At 40.9% G+C, this 24,988-nt stretch overlaps 1 protein-coding gene across 9 annotated transcripts in view; it reads left to right on the forward strand.

Annotated features, from left to right (window-relative positions):
- MYO6 (myosin VI) overlaps positions 1-24,988 on the forward strand; it is a 449,562-nt gene that overhangs the window by 308,671 nt on the left and 115,903 nt on the right. For all 9 annotated transcript variants that reach the window (XM_063916839.1, XM_063916841.1, XM_063916842.1 and 6 more), the window contains exons 15-18: positions 809-881; positions 1,796-1,923; positions 12,220-12,315; positions 15,201-15,371. In XM_063916839.1, coding sequence (XP_063772909.1) covers positions 809-881; positions 1,796-1,923; positions 12,220-12,315; positions 15,201-15,371 — 468 coding nt within the window. The remainder of the gene's footprint in view (positions 1-808; positions 882-1,795; positions 1,924-12,219; positions 12,316-15,200; positions 15,372-24,988) is intronic.

Below are 24,988 nucleotides of genomic sequence, written 5' to 3' on the forward strand. Positions count from 1 at the left end.
GTATCAAGCATGTACTGTATATTTAAAGTCATGGTTATTCCTTTATTTCTCCTGATATACAGTTTTCTTTGTTTCTACGTGTTTTCTTAGTATTCACATCTTGCAGTCATTGCTATCCTATATTATTTAATTTGACAGCAGATGATGCTTCTGTATTAGACAGTTGTCCTTTAGTTGTCCTGCTTATTAGCAATAATGCCTTTCAGATTTGATATTTAATTTTGTCAATAGTATAGTATGACATGTACCTCTGCGGCTGTTAATGGTGGCTCAGCGGTGGAGAGGTTATTCTCCACTTTATTAAATACATAAGCTGTGTTTTGCTCAGTGTCTGTATTGAATGCCCGCAGGATTGTGTTGTAATATTTAAATCTACAAACTGTCTAGTGACTGGAAAAATGTCACCTTGGAAACTATACGATTATGCACTCTTACCTATGGTGATGCTGTTCATGTTTTCAAGGTTGATGGATCCAGATGCCTACACTTGCTGTTTTAAAATGATGTCCTCCACGTATAAGCTTGTATACAATACACAAATTTAAAAATAAAAGATTTGCATAAAGGGATTATAATTTGATCAATATTTGTTTTTTTAAATGTTTGATTGTCATGCTGCTTGTCCTGTTACGATACCAAAAGCGACTCTTAGATTTGCAATCAAAATTCACCAATATTATACTTTATAATATCGAAAAAAATTAGATGAGATGTGAGTGATGTAATGTGGGAAAGTTTTACATACTATTATTTAGATCTGCAATGTGTCTTGTTTCTGTACTCATGTTATGTGCCTTTCTGTATGTAGGAACAGGAACTTTACCAGAAGGAAGGGCTTGGTGTAAATGAAGTGCACTATGTGGATAACCAGGACTGTATAGGTCAGTGTACTTCCCTTGCACACATACATTGTGTCACTGTATATGCTATGCGGTATCCGGTCTCTAGGTCGACAATACTTAGGTCGACACTCTCTAGGTTGACTACTATGGGTCGACAGTAAGTAGTTCAACATGGTTTCTAGGTCGACAGGGACTCTAGATCGACATGTTTTAGGTCGACATGATAAAAGGTCGACATAAGTTTTTCACTCTTTTTTCTTAAATTTTTGAACTTTTTCATACTTTACGATCCACGTGGACTACAATTGGGAACGGTAACCTTGCCCGAAGCATGGCGAGCTAACAGGGTGCACTAATTGGGGATCCCTGTTACTGTACGGAGAAAACGAAAAATAGTGCAAAAACTCATGTCGACAGTTTGCCCCGTTGAACTAGTACATGTCGACCTAGAGTCCCTGTCGACCTAGAAACCATGTCGACCTACTTACTGTCGGCCAAAAGTGGTCGACCTAGACACTGTCTACCTAAGTTTGGTGTACCTTGCATACCACACCCTGCTATGCTATGGTTAGCTTATGAAAATGAACGGTTTACCATCCTTCTTTATTATATATGTGTTACGTTTACATATGCTGTACAGTACATGCTGTATATTGTTTTTGTTTTCAGTCATTTCTCACTTCTGAGTTAATGATGCTGTTTTCATTTGGGAAAGGCACCTATTCCTAATTTAAGAATTTAGTGTCTGTCTGGAATAGTTAAAATTCTGCCTTGATTTTAATTTCCTCTCTCAGTTCCTGAGACAGATGTGCAGTTCACTTTCCAGAGATCATTATCTGCTGGTAGAATTCTTACATTCTTAATGTATTGCAAAGGAATAGTTGTTTCTTTGCTGCAGTGAAATATGCCTTTTTTTCCTTAATGTAACAAGCAAATGTATTTTCATTTTGCAGATCTGATTGAATCAAAATTAGTTGGTATCCTTGATATAGTTGATGAGGAGAACAGATTGCCCCAACCAAGTGATCGGCACTTTACATCCATGGTTCACGAAAAGCACAAGAACCACTTTCGCCTCACTGTAAGTGATTTGTTTGTGATATTAGGGGACAATGATCCAAAACAGGGACCATCGTGCCTTATCCATGAGATACATCATGCTGTTTAAATTTCCAATCTTAAAGGTATTTGCTGACTTGTTACAAGGGGTCTAGTATAAAATGCTGACATTCAGAATGTTGACACGGTCTAAATGTCAACTTAAAAGGAAGGTTGACATGTTAAATGTCGACATTCCCATCAACAATAATATAATATCGACATTGTGAATTCAACCATGCAGTTTCCTGTGGACGTCTTAAATAACCCCAAATTCAGCTGTCGGCATTGTTATTTGTCATCATGTTAAATAATGGGCAAATATCACTCACAAATAGAGTAGAAACCACCCAACATACTTAAAGCTGTTACTGCAGCAAATATTGGTTCCACCAAAAACCAATAATGAATTATGAGTTAATAAATTTGCTACAAGAGCCTATTTGTTTGCAATACAAGTGTCATTTATAAAACACAGACAGATCTCTTGCAAAATTGTTTACGAACCACTGTTTATTACACTTTTTCTCCCAGTTGCAAATTCTGATCAAGGTATCTGTATGCCTCACTTAGAGCTTGAAGTCTCTTATGAATTGCATCAGGCAATGTGTGATTATTACAGTCTCTCTTATGGCAAGGAATGCTGAGCATTGTAACTGTATGCTGTACTATATGCCCCTGTTATGATGCAGTCAATTTGTACCACAGTCTCTCTCTTGCAGAAGCAAATTATGAATGAGGTACTATATGCCCCACTCATTAGTCTCTAAAGTGTTGTTGCAAGCAATACAGTATGTATTACGGTCTCACTTACTGCAGCATAACAGTAACTGTGGTGCCTGTTCCAACCGAATACTGCCTCCCTAATCAGCACCTCATGCACAGAACAGCTCTCTCTGAATTCTGTGATACTGCATAATACTACATGTCTGTGTCTTAACTATACTTTTGGCAGCCGTGCAGGATGCCAGTCAGACTCTGACCTTTTTTTTTTTTTTTTAAGGGACAATCACTTACAAGGCATGGTTTTGCCTTGTAAGTGATTGCCCCTTTAAAAAAAAATGTCCGCGTTCGTCCATCAAAACATCCAGCCCCATGGCTTGTCACCATTTTTTCGCCCGCTTCAAGAATTGACCACAGCTTATGGCAGCTCTTACTTTTCATATAGTATTGCATAGATCCCTGCTGATCCAAGCACCTTTGTAATGTGCATTAACCCTGGCACTGCCATTCACCTCATGAAACCAATAACAGTTGTGTGTTTTATATATAATATGTAATGTAAAAGTCTGAAAAAGTTTGTAACAGCTACTGGTGGATGTTGATGTTTCACAGGCTTGTGACATGAGACATCAGCCTGAGGAGTCACACCTTTCAAAGGGGAAAGAAAAATAAAATCCATGAAATTCTTTCCTTTGACACTACTGTTGCTGACCTTAGGAGTTTTCTGACATGCAAAGGTTCCGAGTGACAGCATCTGCTTCCAATCTAGCCACACGTTTGACATTCATCACTCACAGACAGATCAGACTGTGGGCCTATTTGTCAATAATGATGCATGTTTGGCATTTTATCTCATTTTATTTCATCATTACCCACATTTAAAACCTGTGAGTTTGCTAACCTTGGAATCAGCTGTCACTCTTACTTTGTTTTTTTTTATTGTTTATGTTGTTTTCATTTTAGGTGGACTCTGCTATACTAGAATAAAGCCAATTACTATAAATAGTAACACTTTGAATAAATACATATTGTATATTAATTAACCATCTTTTAAATCTAAATTTAATCTGTGATATTTACTGTAGCTCTAGGGAACACTGCTAGGACAAATAAACATTTTTCTTCAAATTCCTTTTCTGCAGCAAGGTACTCTGGGATTCCACAGGGATGCAATCAAACTGTTTCATGAGGCTGCAGTGATGAATTTGATATGTGCAACCGAGTCTGAATCTGTATACGAAGCACAAGGGAAGTGCAAAAAAAAAAAAGCCATGACTGCTGCACCGTAGCAATTCCTATACAGATTCAGACACATTCCCGCACAGATAAACAAGTGTCACATGTCAAATCAGTGTAGCCTCGTCAAGCGGTTAGGCCACATTGCATTGCGATAAAGATGCTCAGCTGAGTCGCACTGGATCTGGTGCGAGGAGACAGGATGGGTGGCGCAACTGCAGCAATAGTGTATGAGGACATAATTGTGTATACTCAAATAATGGGTGACATGTTATACATCTATCTATCTATCTATCTATCTATCTATCTATCTATCTATCAGCAAGCTCTGCTCACCATAGTGGATGATAAAGCATGATGCGTTTCTAAGAGCCTGATGGGTGCATAAAAGAAAAGCTATACACAGCAGTTCACACAAAGCACAGGAAGTGGAACACTTTAAGGACAAGCTACAGACAAATAAATGATCAAATACCCAAAGCCAATTCAGCTCTCCCACGCATAAAACTTTTCATTACTTAAGAGCACAGCTTGTCTTTTCATATAAAAAAAGGAGATTTATGCTAGACTTACCATGGTTAAATCTCTTTCTGTGAGGTACACTGGATTCCACAGGGAATCAGGGAATAACATCGGGGTGTAGAGTTGGATCTTGATCCGAGGCACCAACAGGCTAAAGTTTTCATTGTTCCCAGGATTCCCCGCCTCCAGGCACTGGAGCTCAGTTTGTAAGTTGGTGCCTGCAGTGCAGGTCACTAGCAGGGGGGGCTGCGCTAGGCAGTCCTGAAAAGAGGTATTTTTTAGAAGACTTCAAGGGCCGCAGCACAAGCACTAGTTGCAGTGTATGTCATGTTGACATTCTGTGCTGCTGCTGCATCACCTCCCTCGGCAGCCTGGATCCCGGGTACTTACAGCGGAGGCGCTCTGGTCATCAGGCACACATCACCGCTGCTGCTCTCCTGGATCGCGTGACCGCACTTCAGTGAGGAGGTAATAGGGTTCCCCAGGTGGGACCCGCCGGTAATTCACGATCCAGTCGCGGTCCCAGGAGACAAACCGCGCCGCTGACGCCGACACTGTGGCCATGCAGGGACCCCACTATATCCACCAGGGCAGGGAGCACAGGTCGGATTTACAAAAATCTGTTTGTTATACGCTTCATAGTACCCGGTGGTGAATTCCAGCAGAGGTGATAAGGCGCTGACCTGTAGCCCCTCCCCCAGCTCCAGGCGCCATCTACAGCAGGTGTTCCCGCCCTGGAGCTGCATTTCTCTCTCTCCCTCACTCCCTGTCAGCGTTTGGGCACCATTTCACATAGCTGCGCTGATCCTGGGATTGCTGGGCACTGTCTCCTCTGTAAAGCCTACAAGGGGGAAAAAGGTTGCAGGTGCACTATCTCACACTAGCTCAACCTGTAATAACCAATGGCATTTAGCATAATCCTGGCCAGGGCTATGAGCTTACTCACCACGCCAAGGCAGCCTCTCATTGGGTAAGTCCCTAACACTAAATATAGGGGTTCGGGTCCAGGGGGCAGGACACCCCAGAGCCACCCAGCCAGACAACCTAGTGTGAGATAGTGCACCTGTAACCTTTTTCCCCCTTGTATACTGTATCAAGTCTCAAGCAGAGTAGCACCTCATTACTTAAATATGGTGTGCAAACTAGGGCCAGTATACAAGGGGGAAATACTTAAGTGTCCTTTAAATGGGGTGTAGTACGGTATGCCGGTGCTCGGGCTCCCGGCGACCAGCATACCGGCGCCGGGAGCCCGACTGCTGGCATACCGACAGCGTGGTGAGCACAAAGGAGCCCCTTGCGGGCTTGCTGCGCTCGCCACGCTGCGGGCACGGTGGCGCGCTATCACACTATTCTCCCTCCAGGGGGGTCGTGGACCCCCACGAGGGAGAATAGCTTTCGGTATGCCGGGTGTCGGGATTCCGGCGCCGGTATACTGTGCGCCGGGATCACGACATTCGGCATACTGAAGACCACCCCTGTAAATGCACAGTGCTGATGAAGCAGGCGGCTTTACAGAGGAAGGAGGGGGGCCCTAGTTTGCACACCATTAAGTAATGAGGTGCTACTCTGCTTGAAACTTGATACAGTATTAAGTATGCACTACTATATGAATATTTAGTACAAGTATTCTGTGATATACGTCCAGTGTTTACTGTGCATTGTTATGTCTGTATACATACATCTCTATATGTAGTATTACTAGTCCAGCACAGTTTTATTGGTTATATGTAATAATTTCTGCATTGTACCTGTGAGTGTGCGGTTTCTATTCTGTGTATCACACATATTGCTATCACTATATTCTGTACCCTGGGGGGATAAGTGCATCAGGGCCTCATATACCATATAGTGTTCCACAGGATATACTGTTTTGTATTCTTCACTGTGAGTTTGTCACCTCATACCGCTTAAATCCTCTGTTTTGTGCTCTGCATTTGCAGGTCACATAACACAGGGGTTTTTTGTCAGGTATTGTGTTTTGTCTGGCTATATTGTACGTATTGTTATGCCCTAAGACTACATTCCCAGTAATGTCTGCTACACAAGGCAGGAAATCCGCAGACGCTCCTGCATCATGCAGTGCTGGCGCCACGGATTTACCTGAGGAAAGGATTTCAGCTGTGAGTTCAGGTACTGGGTGCTCTGCACCTTACAGTCTGCCCGCAGCTCTTGGGGCAAATCAGGATCCACCTTGGGCTCCATTTTCAAATATGCTGACTAAGCTTGTAACACGACTTATGTCCCCTGTGGGACCTCCTGTGCCATTACAGCCACATATTGTCCTTGTAGTTAATCCGCCATGGGCGGATATTCTGTCAACCTAGTTACAGCAATTAAATCAGTCCTTGGGTAAACACAAACCTAACTCTCACTATACTGGGACCAAAGGGTCCTCTAAGCGGGCCATTTCTTCCTCACAATTCACTAATATTTCGGATGATTCTTCCGTTGAGGATAGGGATTATACTGATCTTTCAGATACTGATACAGTTGTTTCTGATGAGGAATCTACAACTCCGGTTGATGTTCCTGAACTAGTGGAGGCTATCAAGCTGATTCTCCGGATTGATGATGAGATTGAACCTCCTGCTACGTCTAAGAAACCTGATAAGTTTTTAAACTTCAGGAGGTTGCTAAAGTAGTTTTACCTCATTTTAACCTCTTAATTGACATATGCCAGGAAGCCTGGTCGTCATCCAGGAAAGACATTTTCCCTATCTAAAAGAATGTTGGCTCGTCATCCTATCCCTGCGGAGTTGAGTAACAAGTGGGAAACTCCACCACCGGTGGACTCTCATGTCGCCCATCTAGTGGTGTCTTCTACTCTGCCTGTCACCACTGTCACTTCACTGAAGGCCGACGGATAAGCATGTGGAGGGATGCCTGAAGTCTCTCTACACAGTTACCGGTGCTGTACATGGACCCACTATGGCAGCCTCTTGGGCTGCAAAAGCAATTGAAGCATGGGTTCAGGCAATTGAGGATGAGCTACCTCTACATTTTTGTGACACTGCCAGACAATATCTGTCGAATTTTACCACAACCTCTAACTATATTCAGGAGGCGGCATCTGATGCCGGTGTAATGGCAGCCAAGGCGTCTACTACGTCTATCCTGGCTCGCCGGATTTTGTGGTTAAGGTTCTGGAAAGTGGACCTGGACTCCACAAAAATCTTGGAGGTGCTCCCTTTTAATGGGGACTTACTATTTGGGGAGGATCTGAACAAGATTGTGACTGACTTGGCAACAGCCAAGACTGCATTTCTTCCAAGTACTAATCCTTCTGCTCCGAAGGCTAAGAGTACCACTTTTCATTCCTTTCGACCTCCCAGGTAAAGCAAAGGGTCAGGCGTATCTGAGACAGGCTCGTACTTCCAAAATCACCAAGCCCAAGTCTAAGCAATCTTGGGCCGCCTGTCAGCCTGCTTCTAAACAGGACATGCCTGCAGCATGATGGGGTGGTCCTCCCCCTGGTGGACTACAGGGTGGGAGGCTGACTTCTGCAGTTTGCCCAGGCCTGGTAAAGGACCACTTCAGATGCCTGGGTGCAGGAAGTTGTCTCTCACGGGTACACAGTCTATTTCAAGAGACGCCCCCCTCAACGGTACTGCTTGACGGTTATCCCTTCGGATCCGCTGAAAGCACAATCTCTACACTTGGTTGTACAATCTCTCCTAGTTACTGGAGTGATTGTGCCTGTACTTCTGTCTCAAAGAGGCAGGGGTTACTATTCGACCCTGTTTCTAGTCATGACACCAAATGGGTCCTCCTGGCCTATACTTAACCTCAAATCTTTGAACAAATTTGTGAGGGTATCCAAATTCCGTATGGAAACTGTGCGCTCTATTGTACTAGCTATGGAGCCCAAGGACTATATGGTATCCCTGGACATACAGGATGCTCGCCTGCACATACCTTTTGCCATGTCGCATCAGAAATATCTGCGGTTTGCTATTGGCAACCTACATTATCAATTCCAGGCCTTGCCTTTTGGACTGACCACGGCTCCTCGGATCTTCACCAAGGTCATGACTGCTCTTCGCCGTCAGGATCATGCTGTATCTGGACTACTTGCTGATCCTGGTGAACTCCCCAGAGGTTCTCCTCAGTCATCTAGAACTGACTGTCCAATTCCTACAAGCCCACTGGTGGCTCATCAACTGGAAGAAGTATTCGCTGGTTCCTGCTCAGAGCTTGGTGCACCTGGGGGCATTGCTGGACATACACAACCAACGATTGTTCTTGTCTACAGAGAAAGTCCTGGTAACTTCAGGACAGGATCAGATACTTCCTCTCTCACCAGAGAGTGTCAATACACTTGGCGATGCAAGTACTAGGCCTCATGGTGTTGGCATTTGATATGGTAGAGTTCGCTCAATTTCAGTCCTGCCCTCTGCAACGATTAATCCTTTCCAAGTGGAACGGCCTGCCCCATCGGATCAGGTCTCAAATTATCTCCTTGACTCCGGAGGTTCATCTGTCACTGAGCTGGTGGCTACAGGACCAACAGTTGAGCAGGGGCTGTCCCTTCTGGATCTCCAACTGGGTCCTCCTAACAATGGACGCCAGTCTGCGGGGTTGGGGTGCGGTGTTGGGGCAACACTCTCTCCAGGGTTGGTAGACCAAGGAGGAATCTTTCCTACCGATAAACATTCTGGAAATGCGGGCAGTGTTCAATGCGTTGGTACAGAACAGGCCTGTTCAAGTACAATCAGACAACGCCACCACGGTGGCGTACATAAATCATCAAGGCGGCACTCGAAGTTTCATGGCAATGATGGAAGTGTTAAAATGTTTCCAATGGGCGGAACGCCATCTACCAGCCATATCGGCAGTTTTCATTCCAGGGGTCCTCAACTGGGAAGCGGACTTCCTCAATCATCAGGACGTGCACGCCGGAGAGTGGAGTCTACATCCCAAAGTCTTTGAACTCCTAGTGGACAAGTGGGGCCTCCCAGATGTAGACCTGATGGCTTCTCGACACAATCACAAGGTACTGGTCTTCGGAGCAAGTACAAGGGATCCTCAAGCGGCGTTCGTGGACGCACTAGCAATTCCCTGGAACTTTTGGCTGCCATATGTGTTCCCTCCAGTGTCACTCCTGCCCAGGGTAATACGGAAGTTCATGAAAGGAGTACTACTTCTAGTTGCTCCAGCGTGGCCCAGGCGTCATTGGTTCTCTGACCTGTGGGGTCTCTTTATAGAGCGTACTCTTCTACTTCCTCAATGCCCAGACCTCCTCATTCAGGGCCCTTGTGTCTGCCCGGACCTGACCAGACTGCCTTTGACGGCGGGGCTCTTGGAGCATCACTCCTGAGAGCGAAAGTATTCCCTGAGGCGGTCATTCAAACAATGTTGAAGCCCGTAAACCAGCTTTGGCTCAGATTTATTACAGGGTCTGGAATTCTTACTTCACTTGGTGTGCTGTTAAGAATTATGATGCGTATACTTTCAAAACTTCAAGACTTTTGGCTTTTCTCCAGCAAGGACTCAACTTGGGCCTTCGTCTGGCCTCCCTCAAGGTTCATATATCTGCCCTGTCAGTGTGGTTTCAGAGGAAAATTGTGTTTCTTCCTGACGTTCACACTTTCACTCTGTGTTCTACGGATTCAGCCTCCCTATGTCCCTCCTGTGGCTCCATGGGATCTGTCTGTTGTATTAAATGCCCTGCAAGAGTCTTCATTTGAACCTCTTGAGCCTGTGCCTTATGCTCAAGGTTGTTTTTCTGTTGGCTATTGCCTCTGCTAGGAGGGTGTCGGACTTGGGCGCTTTATCCTGTCGTCCATTCTTTCTGATTTTTCATCGGGACTGGACTGTTCTTCGAACTCGCCCTGGTTATTTGCATAAGGAGGTGTCATCTTTTCACCTTAACCAGGAGATTGTGGTTCCGGCCTTCACCTCTTCTGGTCTGTCCTCCATAGAAAAATCTTTGTATGTGATACGGGGCTCTCCATGTTTATGTGGAAAAGACTGCCTCCATCAGGAGGTCTGATTCCCTTTTTGTATTATTTGGTTTTCACAAACGTGGCTAGCCTGCAAATAAGCAGAACTTGGCCAGATGGATTAGAAAGGTGATTGCACAAGCCTATGCACAGGCTGGGCTCCCAGCTCCTGCTGCTATCAAAGCCCATTCTACTCGATATGTTGGAAGGTCCGCAGAGCAATTGTGCAAGGCGGCTATGTGGTCCTCAGTGAACACGTTCATCAGGTTCTATGCCTTTGATACTTCCGCCTCCCAGGATGCTTCCTTTGGACGCAGGGTTCTTGTGCCCGCTACAGTGCGTCCCCTCCCATGAGGAACTGCTTTAGGACATCACCGATGTTATTCCCTGTGGAATCCCAGTGTACCCCGCTGCAGAAAAGGAGATTTATGGTAAACTTACCATGGTTAAATCTCTTTCTGCGAGGTACACTGGATTCCACAGGGCGCCCACCGTGACGCACTTAGCTTCTTTGGGTTTGTATGGCAGTAGCCGCTGGTACCCTCTTCTGTCATGAGAATGTGGTTCTATATGGCTAACATCTACCATCTAACATCTGTTGTACCTGCTACTGCATTGGACTGGTTAACGAAACTGAACTCCAGTGCCTGGAGGCAGGGCTATAGAGGAGGCGGTACAGTGCATCCTGGGAACAGTCAAAGCTTTAAGCCTGTTGGTGCCTTGGATCAAGATCCAACTCTATACCCCAATGTTATTCCCTGTGGAATCCAGTGTACCTCGCAGAAAGAGATTTAACCATGGTAAGTCTACCATAAATCTCCTTTTTTTGTATATGAAAAGACAAGCTGTGCTCTTAAGTAATGAAAGGTTTTATGCGTGGGAGAGCTGAATTGGCTTAGTTATTTGATCATTTATTTGTCTGTAGTTTGTCCTTAAAAAGTGTTCCACTTCCTGTTCTTTGTGTGAACTGCTGTGTATAGCTTTTCTTTTATGCACCCGTCAGGCTCTTAGAAATGTATCATGCTGTATCATCCACCATGGTGAGCAGAGCTTATATATATATATATATATATATATGTGTATATGTATAACATGTCACCCATTTATTTGAGTATACACAATTATGTCCTCATACACTATTGCTGCAGTTGCTCCACCCATCCTGTCTCCTCGCACCAGATCCAGTGCGACTCGGCTGAGCATCTTTATCACAATGCAGTGTGGCCGAACCGCTTGATGAGGCTACGCTGATTTGTTTGACATGTGACACTTGTTTATCTGTGTGGCAATGTGTCTGAATCTGTATAGAAATTGCTACGGTGCAGCAGTCATGGCTTTTTTTGCTCTTCCCTTGTGCTTCGTACACAGATTCAGACTCGGTCACACATATCAAATTCATCACTGCAGTCTCATGAAACAGTTTGGTTGCATCCCATTGCTACTGAGACATTTGAACAAAAAAGGCACTACACCACCGCTTACGCCATTGTCTCTCACCACATGGCGTATTGAGGCTAGGTGTATGAGTTTCATCTATATGACGTATAATGTTATGATATTCACACTGAACTGAAAGCGCATTCAAGAGAAATTTGTGATTTTCAAATCTTTACTCGTAAGCAGGACATAGATTACACTATCCTCCACCTCTGCAAGAAGCACATATAACTTGCCCATAAAGCTGCCATTGATGCCCAGTCTGATACATTGCTGTCTTGCTGAACACTACAGTTGATATCACCAATGACTTGCGTTTTATTGTTGTGAATTGTAGAGGAATGTAGTCTGTGTGATGTGTACAGAATGATGAGATAAGGAGGTACATTGCAGTTTATTCCATTTTTGTTTATTTTCAGATCCCCAGAAAATCTAAACTAACTGTTCACCGAAATATACGAGATGACGAAGGCTTCATCATACGACATTTCGCAGGAGCTGTGTGCTATGAAACAGTAAGTTTTGTATGGGTGAAATTCAATTAGTAAGTACAATTTTCACGCGAACACATGTGACTTTACCGTGATTTATTGCCTAATGGTGTTATTGGGCAATTCAATTGTGTCCCTTTTTCTTTTTTTTTTGCAACAGTTGAGCAGTGATTGCATAAAAAAAAAAAAACAGGATAAATTCACGGATCCATGTGTTTTCGGTCAGTTATTTTTTTTCCTCCTGCTTCTGGGCAGGTGAAAAAAAATCCCTGATACTGCCGACTCTCGAGGCTAATTGAATAATCCTCCGGGGATTAATTAGCCACACTAATTTACATGGCTAATTGAATTCCCCATATGTTGCTTATTACGTTAACACAATTACCTAGGATCTTGAACTGGGATAATAGAGAGTGTTCTTTATACAATTGATAAAGAGTGTTTAACATTTTTGTTTTTAGTAAAGAAAATATGATCTAATTGTAACAATGTTAATGGTTAATTTAACATGACAAAAAATGCATAGCTGAAAAAACATTTTGTAGACACACTGGAAGATCCATGTGATTAGGCCATTCAGCAATCAGGCCAAGCAGCCAGAGGCTGCATCCATCCATTTCTTGTGTTTTCCTACTTGTCCATTAACGATCCAGTCAATATTGATCGTATTAGTATTTAGCCTTGGGTTGTGATTGGTGCCACACACTGGGGTATCTGGCCAGTGTATGTTTAATGATTACTTTGTATTATTATTCTGCACAAAGTTCTGGTTTGGTCTACTATTCATAAAACCTATGACATGAGCATTTATTGGTGGAAGAAAACAAGCTTTTCTTCCTCATTAAATTGCAATTTCCATCATCCAGTATGACAGTAGTGAGAACTGTATTCTAATAGTAGCAGGAGAGAAGTCTAACTTTAACCCTCAATGTCTGTATGACCTATTTTATTAGTCACACATCAGAAAATCAGTGCCCTGCATGGTTTTCACTGAAAGGACCGGATGTGTCAATCAGATGTTTTTGCAGCGTTAAATTGGTGGAGACTGTGGAGTGCAGGGACTCGCTCATTTTACCTAGGCACTAATCTAAAATGGGATTATCGGCGTCCTACAGTCTATAGTAAATAGACTTTATGTCTTTGGGAACATTCATTTGTATTTTCACAATTTGAGTTGCTTGTTAGTATTTTACGTGTGGGGAAACTTTAGCACCTGGCAAGCTGAGAAATTGATTGTGTTGTTCTCAGCCGCCAAAATTGAATTTATCATTTGCCGGGAAAATTGACAATTGAAATGAGCAATAAAGGTTTGTTTTCTCATGAAAAGGTTCAGGTTTTTGCATGCAATCTGTTAGCAAAAACTCACACAAATCAAAACCTGTAACAGTTTGAACTCTGGTAAATATATACTTTTGCACGTGAAGATCTGTTGCAGGTTATGCTCAGGAGTTAGGCATAGTCAATCAGCAAGCTGGTTATGTCTCAGACCTGAAGGAATCCAGACTGAAAATCTGTGCAGAGGAGCACGTACACTAGTCACGAGCCATATTGTCATTGTTGAAGGACTCACACTGCAAAGAAAATGACAGCATAGGACTTTTAATTGTAACTCAATTTGTTAATATGTACTTTCTCTCAGCCTAATGACTCTTTCAGCTCCTGCTAATATGCCAGAAGAATACTTTAATTACCAGAATAAGACTGCACATGTTCAAATCTAAACTGTATTTTTGAAAAAAAAGTTTAGTGTGTTGTTCAACACACTGAAAAGAAAAAAGATATAGAAGTCATCCATTATGCAATACATTAATGCATTAAATAAATACATGGAAAGAACCCTTTAAGTAGAAAAGAAGGGTATTTCTATGAACAAATGATGATCTAAGAGCCATCTTTTCACCACATTTCCCGTTAAATTCTTTGTCTTATTGATGTGGAATTAATGTATGCACAGTGCCACTGTCTCCAAGTTCCAGTTAGGGCATTGGATGGAGTCCATTAGCGGCACATACTGTAATATACACAGCTAAAGAGACACTTCTGCTTGTGTTGAAACCAGAGTTGCACATGGACACCTGTGTTTTAGTTCTAATCAATCATTGTGTTTTGATTTTGGCAAAAAAACCCTAAAGTGTTTTTGTTTGGATTCGGTTTTTGGTTTGGTTTTGGATTCCTTTAAAATCAATAAAAATCGTTAAACATTGATATACAAAAATTGATAAAAACAGCTACAATCATGTAATTTGGACCTGCTTTACATATAATCCAAAACCAGAGTTCGGGTCTTAATGTAAATCTAAGTTTTGAACCGACAACAGACTCGATCCAGGACTCTGTTCCACTCGGAACCCCAGTCGAGCCCCAGTTCGGCAATGGTATTCCGAACTGGGTCTCGATTTGACTCAGAACCTCTCTGGTGTGTCCGTATTTCAGGAAAACTGAACAGCACATCTCTAGTTGAAACTTATATGACCACATCCCAGGGTTTTCAATTAAAGATTTAGGTTGTGGGTTCAATAATAAGGAAGATCAAGTAAGATAAAAATATTATAACACATGGTCTATATATGTTGTAGACCAAAAGTTAAATAACAACTCCACTTTTTTGAAGTTTTAGGGTTTAAAATAGCCTCGGGGTCCTGTCTGTGTGTGCTTTATACACTTTCTCTAGAGTATACAGTCCACTTAATGGGGGACATGGCACAAGGGAACCCACCTACATTTGTGAAGAAAATATAGTGATTCCATTGTCACATTTATCTGATATTATTGATCTGATGATGAAGGTGTGAAACATCTTTTACATAAATGTATTGGACTACTTGTGACATGTTCTAATAACAAAGGGAAAAGGTTTCTTATTGGAATTCTTACCTATTAACGTGTTGTTGTTTTTTTTTACCCACTAGACACAATTTGTGGAGAAGAATAATGACGCACTGCACATGTCACTTGAGTGCCTCATATGCGAGTCCAAAGATAAATTTGTAAGGGAGTTGTTTGAATCCACCAATAATAACAAGGACTCCAAGCAGAAGACTGGAAAACTTAGTTTCATTAGTGTGGGAAACAAGTTCAAGGTATGGAATATTCCTTGATGGATATAAGATCACCCGGTTGTGTTTATATTTAGATGCAGCACACCAGTATTTAGTGCAGTACAGACGAGTAGGAATTTTGATGTTCTAGTCCAACAATTGAATGACCCTAGGTGTCTGTAGTCTGCCTTAGAATGAAATACAGGTATATGATTCAGAACATCTTATAATAAAAAAGAGGAGGTAGAAAAGAATTTTGGTATGTTAGCTGTCTGCGGTTTATAACTCCATTTATGCTCATTCATACATGAACTACATTTTTGATTGCATATTCCAGCATTATAGTGACTGGTGCAACAGTTTTTGTACCATTTCGTTCAAATATTGTAATCATTAGCTTTAGCACATACCACAGATGTGCCCTCATACAGGTAGCCACAATACACCATGAGACACCTGACGCGAGTGAGCTGCCAGGTCCAGTATGACTCTGCTAAAGCCAGATGTCTTTTTCCTATCTTATTACTCGATAATTAGTCTTAGTCACAACACAATGCGACCAGAACGCACCAGGAAACTGTGCTGATTAAATTGATATGTGACACTTGTATATCTCTGTGTGATTGAGTCTGTATGCGAAGCACAACCGAACTTTGTGTCGAAAAAGCGGAGTCCATGCATTGCCGCACTTGGTATACAGATTCAGAGACTCTGTCACACACAAATATAGAAGTATTGCATATCCTATTAATCAGCACAGTTTCTTGGTGCATCCTAATTGCACTGCAGGTAAAGAATAAATGCAAAAAATACATCCGCCACTAATAGAATCGCATGAGGCCTTCCACGCCAAGAGGTGCTATTTGGCGCGACTCCAGCAAATGTATGAGGTCACAAATGTAAAACAGGCAGCAATGTCAGTGCTTGAGAAAGGTCTCCTGCCAAACTTACAATATACTACACAACAATAAATGATGACAAGCATGGCACAAGCACAAACTACACATCCCAGTTTTAATATTCCCTAATAGCAAAACTGTTGCAAGGCAGAGTCTCGCAACAGCTGGAGAGCACTGGTCCACAGGTTGGCCAGGCTTTGTCTAGTGTCTACCTTTCATGACTTTTGCCATAAACTCTGCAGGAAAGTTCTGCATTCTAATTCATACTCCTACTTTAATGAATGCTGATTGGTTGGCATTTGTAATGCCCATTCACTACTCTCCTCTGATCCTCTCTAAGCACAAGGAACCAAAGTGCATGGGAAATGCAATACATGCACCGTGCCTCAATTTCTAACAAAGCTTCATGTACAGATGCCGCCAGATTCATTGTTGCCATGATGCATTTGCGTACGCATTGCGACAGTGACTCTCATGCGCCCGGGTGCAAATAGTCCCACCCATGATTGCATAATTTATTTCTTATCACTGGTGCGACTGTTTAAAACGTGCCCATTACCGTTGCACCCGTATACCTTGTATAATTTATGTGCACATTGGTGCAGTAGTTATACAGGAGGTTTCTCTGATGCCCTTGTGTGTTGTGTGTATCTCATGCTGTCAAATGTCAATAAGTATAGCTAAGTGTAGCATTTGCTAAAGCCGCCAAGTGCCTTGGTTCTTTCTGTGTCTTTGCTACTGTTTATGGATTTATGCTAGAGGATGCACATTCCTTGAGTGCATGGCAGCACGACAAATTAACTGCTTGAAGTCATCAATGAGTGCTGAGTGTAATCTTTATCTGTTCAAGATGAGGCCACATAAATGTTTTATAAATGGGTCAAATTGCACTTTTCTCATGTCTGTTTAATACAAGATTATATCCTGCTGGCTCTAGATGCCTCCGATTTTCATTGATTTTGTTGTAAACTTTGATTTGTAACTATAACCTTCTACATTATGGAATTACCTAACAATGCCACATTTAGGGTAAATTTAATGCAGTTTTTAGTTCCCATATTTAAACGTTCTATATCCACATTGAAGCCCATTAGGGATGCAGTTGCCACGTCCCATTCAACATGTTCACAGTCATGATGTCAGCATTGTTGAAACTAGCAGAATTTTGACATGTGAAATGCTGACATTCTGCAGTATGCAGACATTGAGGGTTATGGGTGGGGAATAACATACCAGGTCTCCTCATCACCTGCCACTGCCCCAGACTTACTGCTGCACATAGAAGACACTGTTGGGACTGAATGGAGGTAAGCGATCGCCACACTGCCATGACTCACTGGTTATGTCAACATTCTTAGCATGTTGACATATTTTCAGCAGTGACTTGGTCAATATCCACATGCTGCAAGTCAACATAAGGACCATTTTGACATTCTTTTGGCTGCAGCTCTGGGTAAAATCCGCCACTGGTGACTAACAAACCTACCCTAAGTTATTGAATGGCACCATGCAGAGATGTCCTTCAGGTAGTCTTATTAAAATTGGGAAATAAGAAAAGACTCCCTTTTCCCGACCATAGAGTATAATTTAATTAAATCCATGTTCCACGCCAGGATTAAACCATGAATGTATTTTTGGCTGAAAGTGACTTCACAGCTGACCAGCATTTCTGGATCAACATAGCCAACCGCTTTGGCTAGCAGCTGGCACATATTCTCTGTATCCCCTGGTAATCCCAGGGGACCATAGCTCTTTTAAAGGGTGTGATGGGAAAAGCTAACTGTACCTAAGAAGACCTACTTGATGACGTTTAAGAACATAAACATTACTCTTTAAAATAACAGTGCCAGTACATTCAATGCACATACAGTAAACTCAACATCAAATGCAGTATTAGGCAACAGCTGATGACTAACTGGGTTAACTGCTATCCGTATGCCAGCCCTCTGCTCTTGCCACAGGTGGTTAAACTTTAATTGTATCTGAAGCCCAAGGCCGTTAGCAGTTTTAATCTGCCACAATGAAAACTTCACTCTTGTACTGTATTGCATTACTTTCTATGCTTGCGACTGTCATCAATGTAGTGGAGTTAATCTTGGTACGCTTTTTAAAATTGCGGATTTCACTCAAGGGATAGAAAGCAAATATAATTTGCATTAAAGGAACAAATGTAAAAAATAACTATTTGACTATCTTCTCCTTTCTGTTCAAACACAAACAGTTCTTTTTTATTATTTTTATTCACTTATCTGAGATTATTTTCAAATTCTGTTTACAATGTGGAGATGTCACTACCAGCACTTGAACAGTCATGATGTGTGGACATGAAAACAAAACCACCTGGTCTAAGAATTATTAACCCACCACCCCAAGAAAAAAAATCTAATCTAAATAAATATTTCTGGTACAACTAAAATTTGGTTCCAAAGCTGTCGCATTGCAGAATTCTTCAGTTACTCACTGACCTGACACACACAACTCATATTCATTAGAATTACTGTAACTTAAACAGTTGATTGTCTTAAATGTTGTGTTTATAAACCACCAAGCTAATATAGGATATTTATTTAATTAAGAAAACAAAGACAGATTATTAAATGGAGTTTAATATGATGAACATAATATTAATGCTTAATGTGTATAAAACAGAACTTAAAGATCCATAGTGATATTATTGAAAACATTTGCATAGAATAAACAAGAATAAAAGCAATAACTGAAAACTCATGTTTTTCATGTGCAAAATACAAGAAAATGAAGTAATAACTTAACCAGCGCTTTTCCAATTAATTTTCAGTCACCGTCCCGTTGTTTCAATGGGAATATGGGAATGGAAAAAAAGTGCATATAGTGTAACACAATTTTAATGCACATATAATAAACAAACCGTGCAATGAATAAAAATTCAACAATAAGCATAAAGTGCAGTGCAAGGCATTTCTTCTTTTATAAAGAGGCTTTCCAGGCAGGTGATAAATGGAATAATTACCAGATTGATTAGAACTGTGATTTAAACAGTTCAAATATGTTCTCAAATGGTGACTGGCGGTCCCGGCTATACCGTCAGTGCAAATGGCAAAATGTCAGATTCCCTCCTCCACCAATGCGTTTCTTCCCCTGTCTGGGGCCTTTATCAAGGTGAGTATGCCTTAAACAGGTCCGTCCTGTATTTAAACTACCCATGTCCAATGAACGTTCGCCGTGCACAGCTGAATCTCTAGACACAAACTGCCTACAAGTCCCATGATTCATTGCTGTGCACGGGACTTCCTGTTGTGTCATTTCCGGCACAACAAGGAAACCATGGTAACCACGGCTCCCGTACTTTCACCGGGCGGCCCGTCCCATCGACGGCCCTCTCATTAATACATGGTGTCTATTCCTGGGTCATTCAATAATCAAATCCTTTAATACGCTTGACAGAATTCCAAATTCCAGAAGTTTAGCGATACGTCACTTCCGGTCTCGTCCTATTGTAGGTTACTATGGAAATAGTAAACATAACCTACAGAAAATGATACAAAGTATATGGGAATAGTGCTACAAACAAGTGACACATTTAAAAAGGGGAAAGTTAAAACTTATAAATATCGGTACCTAAAAAACTTTAATTTAAAAGCTAAAACTCATACCAATATAAAAGGACTCATAATGGTTCCAACTCATATTAATTTAAAAACCACTTAATTTCAAAGTCCGCTTTGAGTCCTCCAGGCTTAAGTGTGTCAAGGTCATATATTGCTTGCATTTCTGCCCTTGCTAGCTGACTAGCCGCATCCTTCTTCCTCCATTGGCTTTTAATATGCCTTATACCACAAAAACGTTTAATACCCGTTATATTGCTATTATGATGGACTCTGAAGTGTTCAGAAAGTGCATGAGTGGTTAACCCCTTTTTATATTTCTCAGATGCTCACTAATTCTGATTTTGAGAGCCCTTGAGGTGCGTCCGATGTACCACAGGTTGCAAGAATACTCAATGGCGTACACAACATTAGTACTGTTGCACATTATAAAATCCTGTATCTTAAAATCATTGTTATCGATTCTCAGTTCGGGTATCTTTCCACTCCCATGTGGTATATTCCTACATCCGATACACATGCCACACCGAAAAAAGCCCTTAGATTTTACTGTACACATAGTTTTTTTTATTGGGCTGTGCACTCTTGACCAAATTATTCTTTAAATTAGGAGCCCTCCTGAAGATACATTTCGGTCTTTATGGTAACAACTGGTCAATGATGGGGTCCTTTCGCAGGATCCCCCAATGTTTATTTAAATATTTTTCCAGTGTTTTGTGCTGACTGTTGAAAGACGTTATGAATGTCCAATCAAACTTTGTATCCCTATCCTTAGTATTCTTGCCTTTTGGTTTCAACAGATCTGCACGGTCGATCTTTGAAATCCTGACCTTTGTTTCCTCTATCCTATCCCCTGAATAACCCGAAGCTAAAAATTTAGATTTCATCATCTCTGCTTGTATTTCATATGATTCCGCTTTAGTGCAGTTACGTTTTAATCTCATAAATTGGCTGTCCGGAATGGAACTAAGCCAATTAGAGTGATGGCAACTCTTGGCATTAATATATGCCCCTGAGTCTGTTGGTTTGATAAAAGTTTTCGTCTCGAGTTTATTATTTTCAATAAAAACAGTGATGTCTAAAAAATGTATGCTTTCGCAACTGCTTTCAAAGGTAAAAAATATGTTTTCTGAATATGCATTAACATAAAGATAAAATTGTTCAAGACTGTCTATATCACCTCTCCAGATAAAAAAGACGTAGTCTATGTATCTCCTCCAGGATACTAGGTTCGCTCCGAAGGAACTATGGTTCCAGATAATAGACTCCTCCCATTGTCCCATAAAGATGTTTGCATAACTCGGAGCGAACCTAGTGCCCATGGCTGTGCCAACGTCCTGCACATAAAAAACCCCATCGAAAGAAAAATAATTGTTTTTCAAAATAAATGCAACCCCTTTCAGAATGAAATCCTGTAGAGATTCCTTCAAATCACTGTTAGACAGGGCCTTGGTGACAGCTGAAATTCCCGTCTGATGTTCAATGGTAGTGTACAGTGAACGTACATCAGCTGTCACCAAAATTTCTCCATCTTTCCATTTTATTCTCTCTAAATCATTGAGAAAAGCCCTGGTGTCCTTAAGGTGTGATGGATATTTAGACACTAAGGGTTGCAAGAAGTAATCTATGAATTCTGAGAGATTGGAGGTCACTGACCCTATCCCTGAAACTATAGGCCTACCAGGGGGATTCTCATGATTCTTATGGATCTTGGCCAAATTATATAAAACAGGAATTGTAGGTTCCTCAATATATATAAATGTAATTTCTTTTTCTGTCATGGCGCCCTTTGAGACATATTCCTCTAATAGTCTCTTCAATTCCTGAGAGATCCTTTCCGTTGGGTCAGTGTTTAATCTATGGTAAGTATTACCATCATTTAACTGCCGGAGAACTTCCTTATTATAGTCATCCTTTGTCATGATGGCTATACTACCCCCCTTGTCGGAAGGTTTGATAACCAAATCCTCACGGTCCCTTAATTGTTTAAGTGCCTGTCGTTCTTTAAACGTTAAATTGTATTTAGGTAACTTGCTGTCCATCTGTTTAATATCATCTGATACTAATTTCAGAAATGTCTCTAAAAAATTCCCTCTTATGAAAGTGGGATTGAATATTGATTTCGGTTTGAATGGTGTATCCCCTATTTCCACCACCTCCTCAGTTCCTTTGCTGATGAAAAATTTTTTTAAACTTAATTTTCTTATAAACTTTTGTAAGTCGATAAATGTGTGGAATTTATTAAACGGTAAAGAGGGTGCAAACTTCATACCTTTTTCAAGGAGAGAAATTTCCTCTCTGGCTAATAAATGGTCGGTAAGATTGAAAATTTTGATCTTTCCTGAACTTTCATTAGTCATGGTGGATGTAGGGTGGGCAGCAAGGACCTTTTTCCTATTCCTATTGGCAATCTTTCTTTTCAATTTCTATTTTTATCAATTTGTTTGTACGTCCTCCTCTGTTACCTCTCCTTTTTATCTTGGGGGACGGGATTTCTTTCCCCTGGACAAAAAAGGCGAGGATTCAGTGGCATGTTCCAGTGGCTCAAATCTATTGTTAATTTCATACACAGGGGTAATCGGATAAAAAATTTCATTATATCTATTCCTCCCCATTGGTTTTGACCTCCATTCGTTACTACTAGAGTTGTCATTGTTCCTTTGTGACCCTCTTAATATATCTCTTTTCTCTCTGAGCAAGTGGAATTAAGATTGGGTCTGTGTAATTCCCTCTAGAAGTGCTTCTGGGATGGGGTGAGGTTTTAAAATTCCTTTTATGATTCCGTCTATGTGGTGGAATCCATTTATTATTTTTCCTAGTGATTGGATTGGGTGATGGCGATCCCTCCATATCATCATCCCCTACTTGTTCTACAACTGATTCTTCATCTAAATTTTCTCTTTCTATCTCTATTGAATTTTAGTACTTTTCGTTCAATTAGTACTTTTTCATTTTTCTTTAGGGAGACTTCTATGCGTTTTTCTAATTCCTTATATTCTTGTAAGGCAATGAAGGGATGAACCAGAGTCTTGTAATTATTGATTTCTACCTCTAATCATTCCAATTCCTGTTTCCTATCGTGTATAATTAACTTAATTAGAGATGTGGAACATATATTTAAATTCCTGTCCCATTCTGCTTTAAACTCCTCATCTGCAGATGAAAAGGAGGCTTCTTTGTTAATAAGTAAACCTTTCGGTACTATTTGGTGGGAGAGGTATTTCTCCAATGTTACCGTCTCCCACCAGATTCTATTCTCCTTCAGTAGAATCATTTCTAATTTCTTCATGAGGCTTTCTAAATCCTCATCTACTAAAAAAATAGAATCCCCTTCCTCTCTAAATACGTAATCAAACTTAGATTTTCTACTTTCTCGTAGTTTAAACATGGTGCTGCACAGAACAATTCCTCCTTTAACTATTGTTTTGATCTATTTGTTTTAATATCCTTGAAAGGAATTGTTCTGTGCAGCACCATGTTTAAACTACGAGAAAGTAGAAAATCTAAGTTTGATTACGTATTTAGAGAGGAAGGGGATTCTATTGTTTTAGTAGATGAGGATTTAGAAAGCCTCATGAAGAAATTAGAAATGATTCTACTGAAGGAGAATAGAATCTGGTGGGAGACGGTAACATTGGAGAAATAACTCTCCCACCAAATAGTACCGAAAGGTTTACTAATTAACAAAGAAGCCTCCTTTTCATCTGCAGATGAGGAGTTTAAAGCAGAATGGGACAGGATTTTAAATATATGTTCCAAATCTCTAATTAAGTTAATTATACACGATAGGAAACAGGAATTGGAACGATTAGAGGTAGAAATCAATAATTACAAGACTCTGGTTCATCCCTTCATTGCCTTACAAGAATATAAGGAATTAGAAAAACGCATAGAAGTCTCCCTAAAGAAAAATGAAAAAGTACTGATTGAACGAAAAGTACTAAAATTCAATAGAGATAGAAAGAGAGAAAATTTAGATGAAGAATCAGTTGTAGAACAAATAGGGGATGATGATATGGAGGGATCGCCATCACCCAATCCAATCACTAGGAAAAATAATAAATGGATTCCACCACATAGACGGAATCATAAAAGGAATTTTAAATCCTCACCCCATCCCAGAAGCACTTCTAGAGGGAATTACACAGACCCAATCTTAATTCCACTTGCTCAGAGAGAAAAGAGATATATTAAAAGAGGGTCACAAAGGAACAATGACAACTCTAGTAGTAACGGATGGAGGTCGAAACCAATGGGGAGGAATAGATATAATGAAAATTTTGATCCGATTACCCCTGTGTATGAAATTAACAATAGATTTGAGCCACTGGAACATGCCACTGAATCCTCGCCTTTTTTGTCCAGGGGAAAGAAATCCCGTCCCCCAAGATAAAAAGGAGAGGTAACAGAGGAGGACGTACAAACAAATTGATAAAAAAGAAATTGAAAAGAAAGATTGCCAATAGGAATAGGAAAAAGGTCCTTGCTGCCCACCCTACATCCACCATGACTAATGAAAGTTCAGGAAAAATCAAAATTTTCAATCTAACCGACCATTTATTAGCCAGAGAGGAAATTTCTCTCCTTGAAAAAGGTATGAAGTTTGCACCCTCTTTACCGTTGAATAAATTCCACACATTTATCGACTTACAAAAGTTTATAAGAAAATTAAGTTTAAAAAAATTCTTCATCAGCAAAGGAACTAAGGAGGTGGTGGAAATAGGGGATACACCATTCAAACAGAAATCAATAATCAATCCCACTTTCATAAGAGGGAATTTTTTAGAGACATTTCTGAAATTAGTATCAGATGATATTAAACAGATGGACAGCAAGTTACCTAAATACAATTTAACGTTTAAAGAACGACAGGCACTTAACCAAATCCTCACGGTCCCTTAATTGTTTATCAAACCTTCCGACAAGGGGGGTAGTATAGCCATCATGACAAAGGATGACTATAATAAGGAAGTTCTCCGGCAGTTAAATGATGGTAATACTTACCATAGATTAAACACTGACCCAACGGAAAGGATCTCTCAGGAATTGAAGAGACTATTAGAGGAATATGTCTCAAAGGGCGCCATGACAGAAAAAGAAATTACATTTATATATATTGAGGAACCTACAATTCCTGTTTTATATATTTTGCCCAAGATCCATAAGAATCATGAGA

The sequence above is a fragment of the Pseudophryne corroboree genome, chromosome 4, assembly GCF_028390025.1.
Source record: "Pseudophryne corroboree isolate aPseCor3 chromosome 4, aPseCor3.hap2, whole genome shotgun sequence".
In the NCBI taxonomy this organism is placed as follows: domain Eukaryota; kingdom Metazoa; phylum Chordata; class Amphibia; order Anura; family Myobatrachidae; genus Pseudophryne; species Pseudophryne corroboree.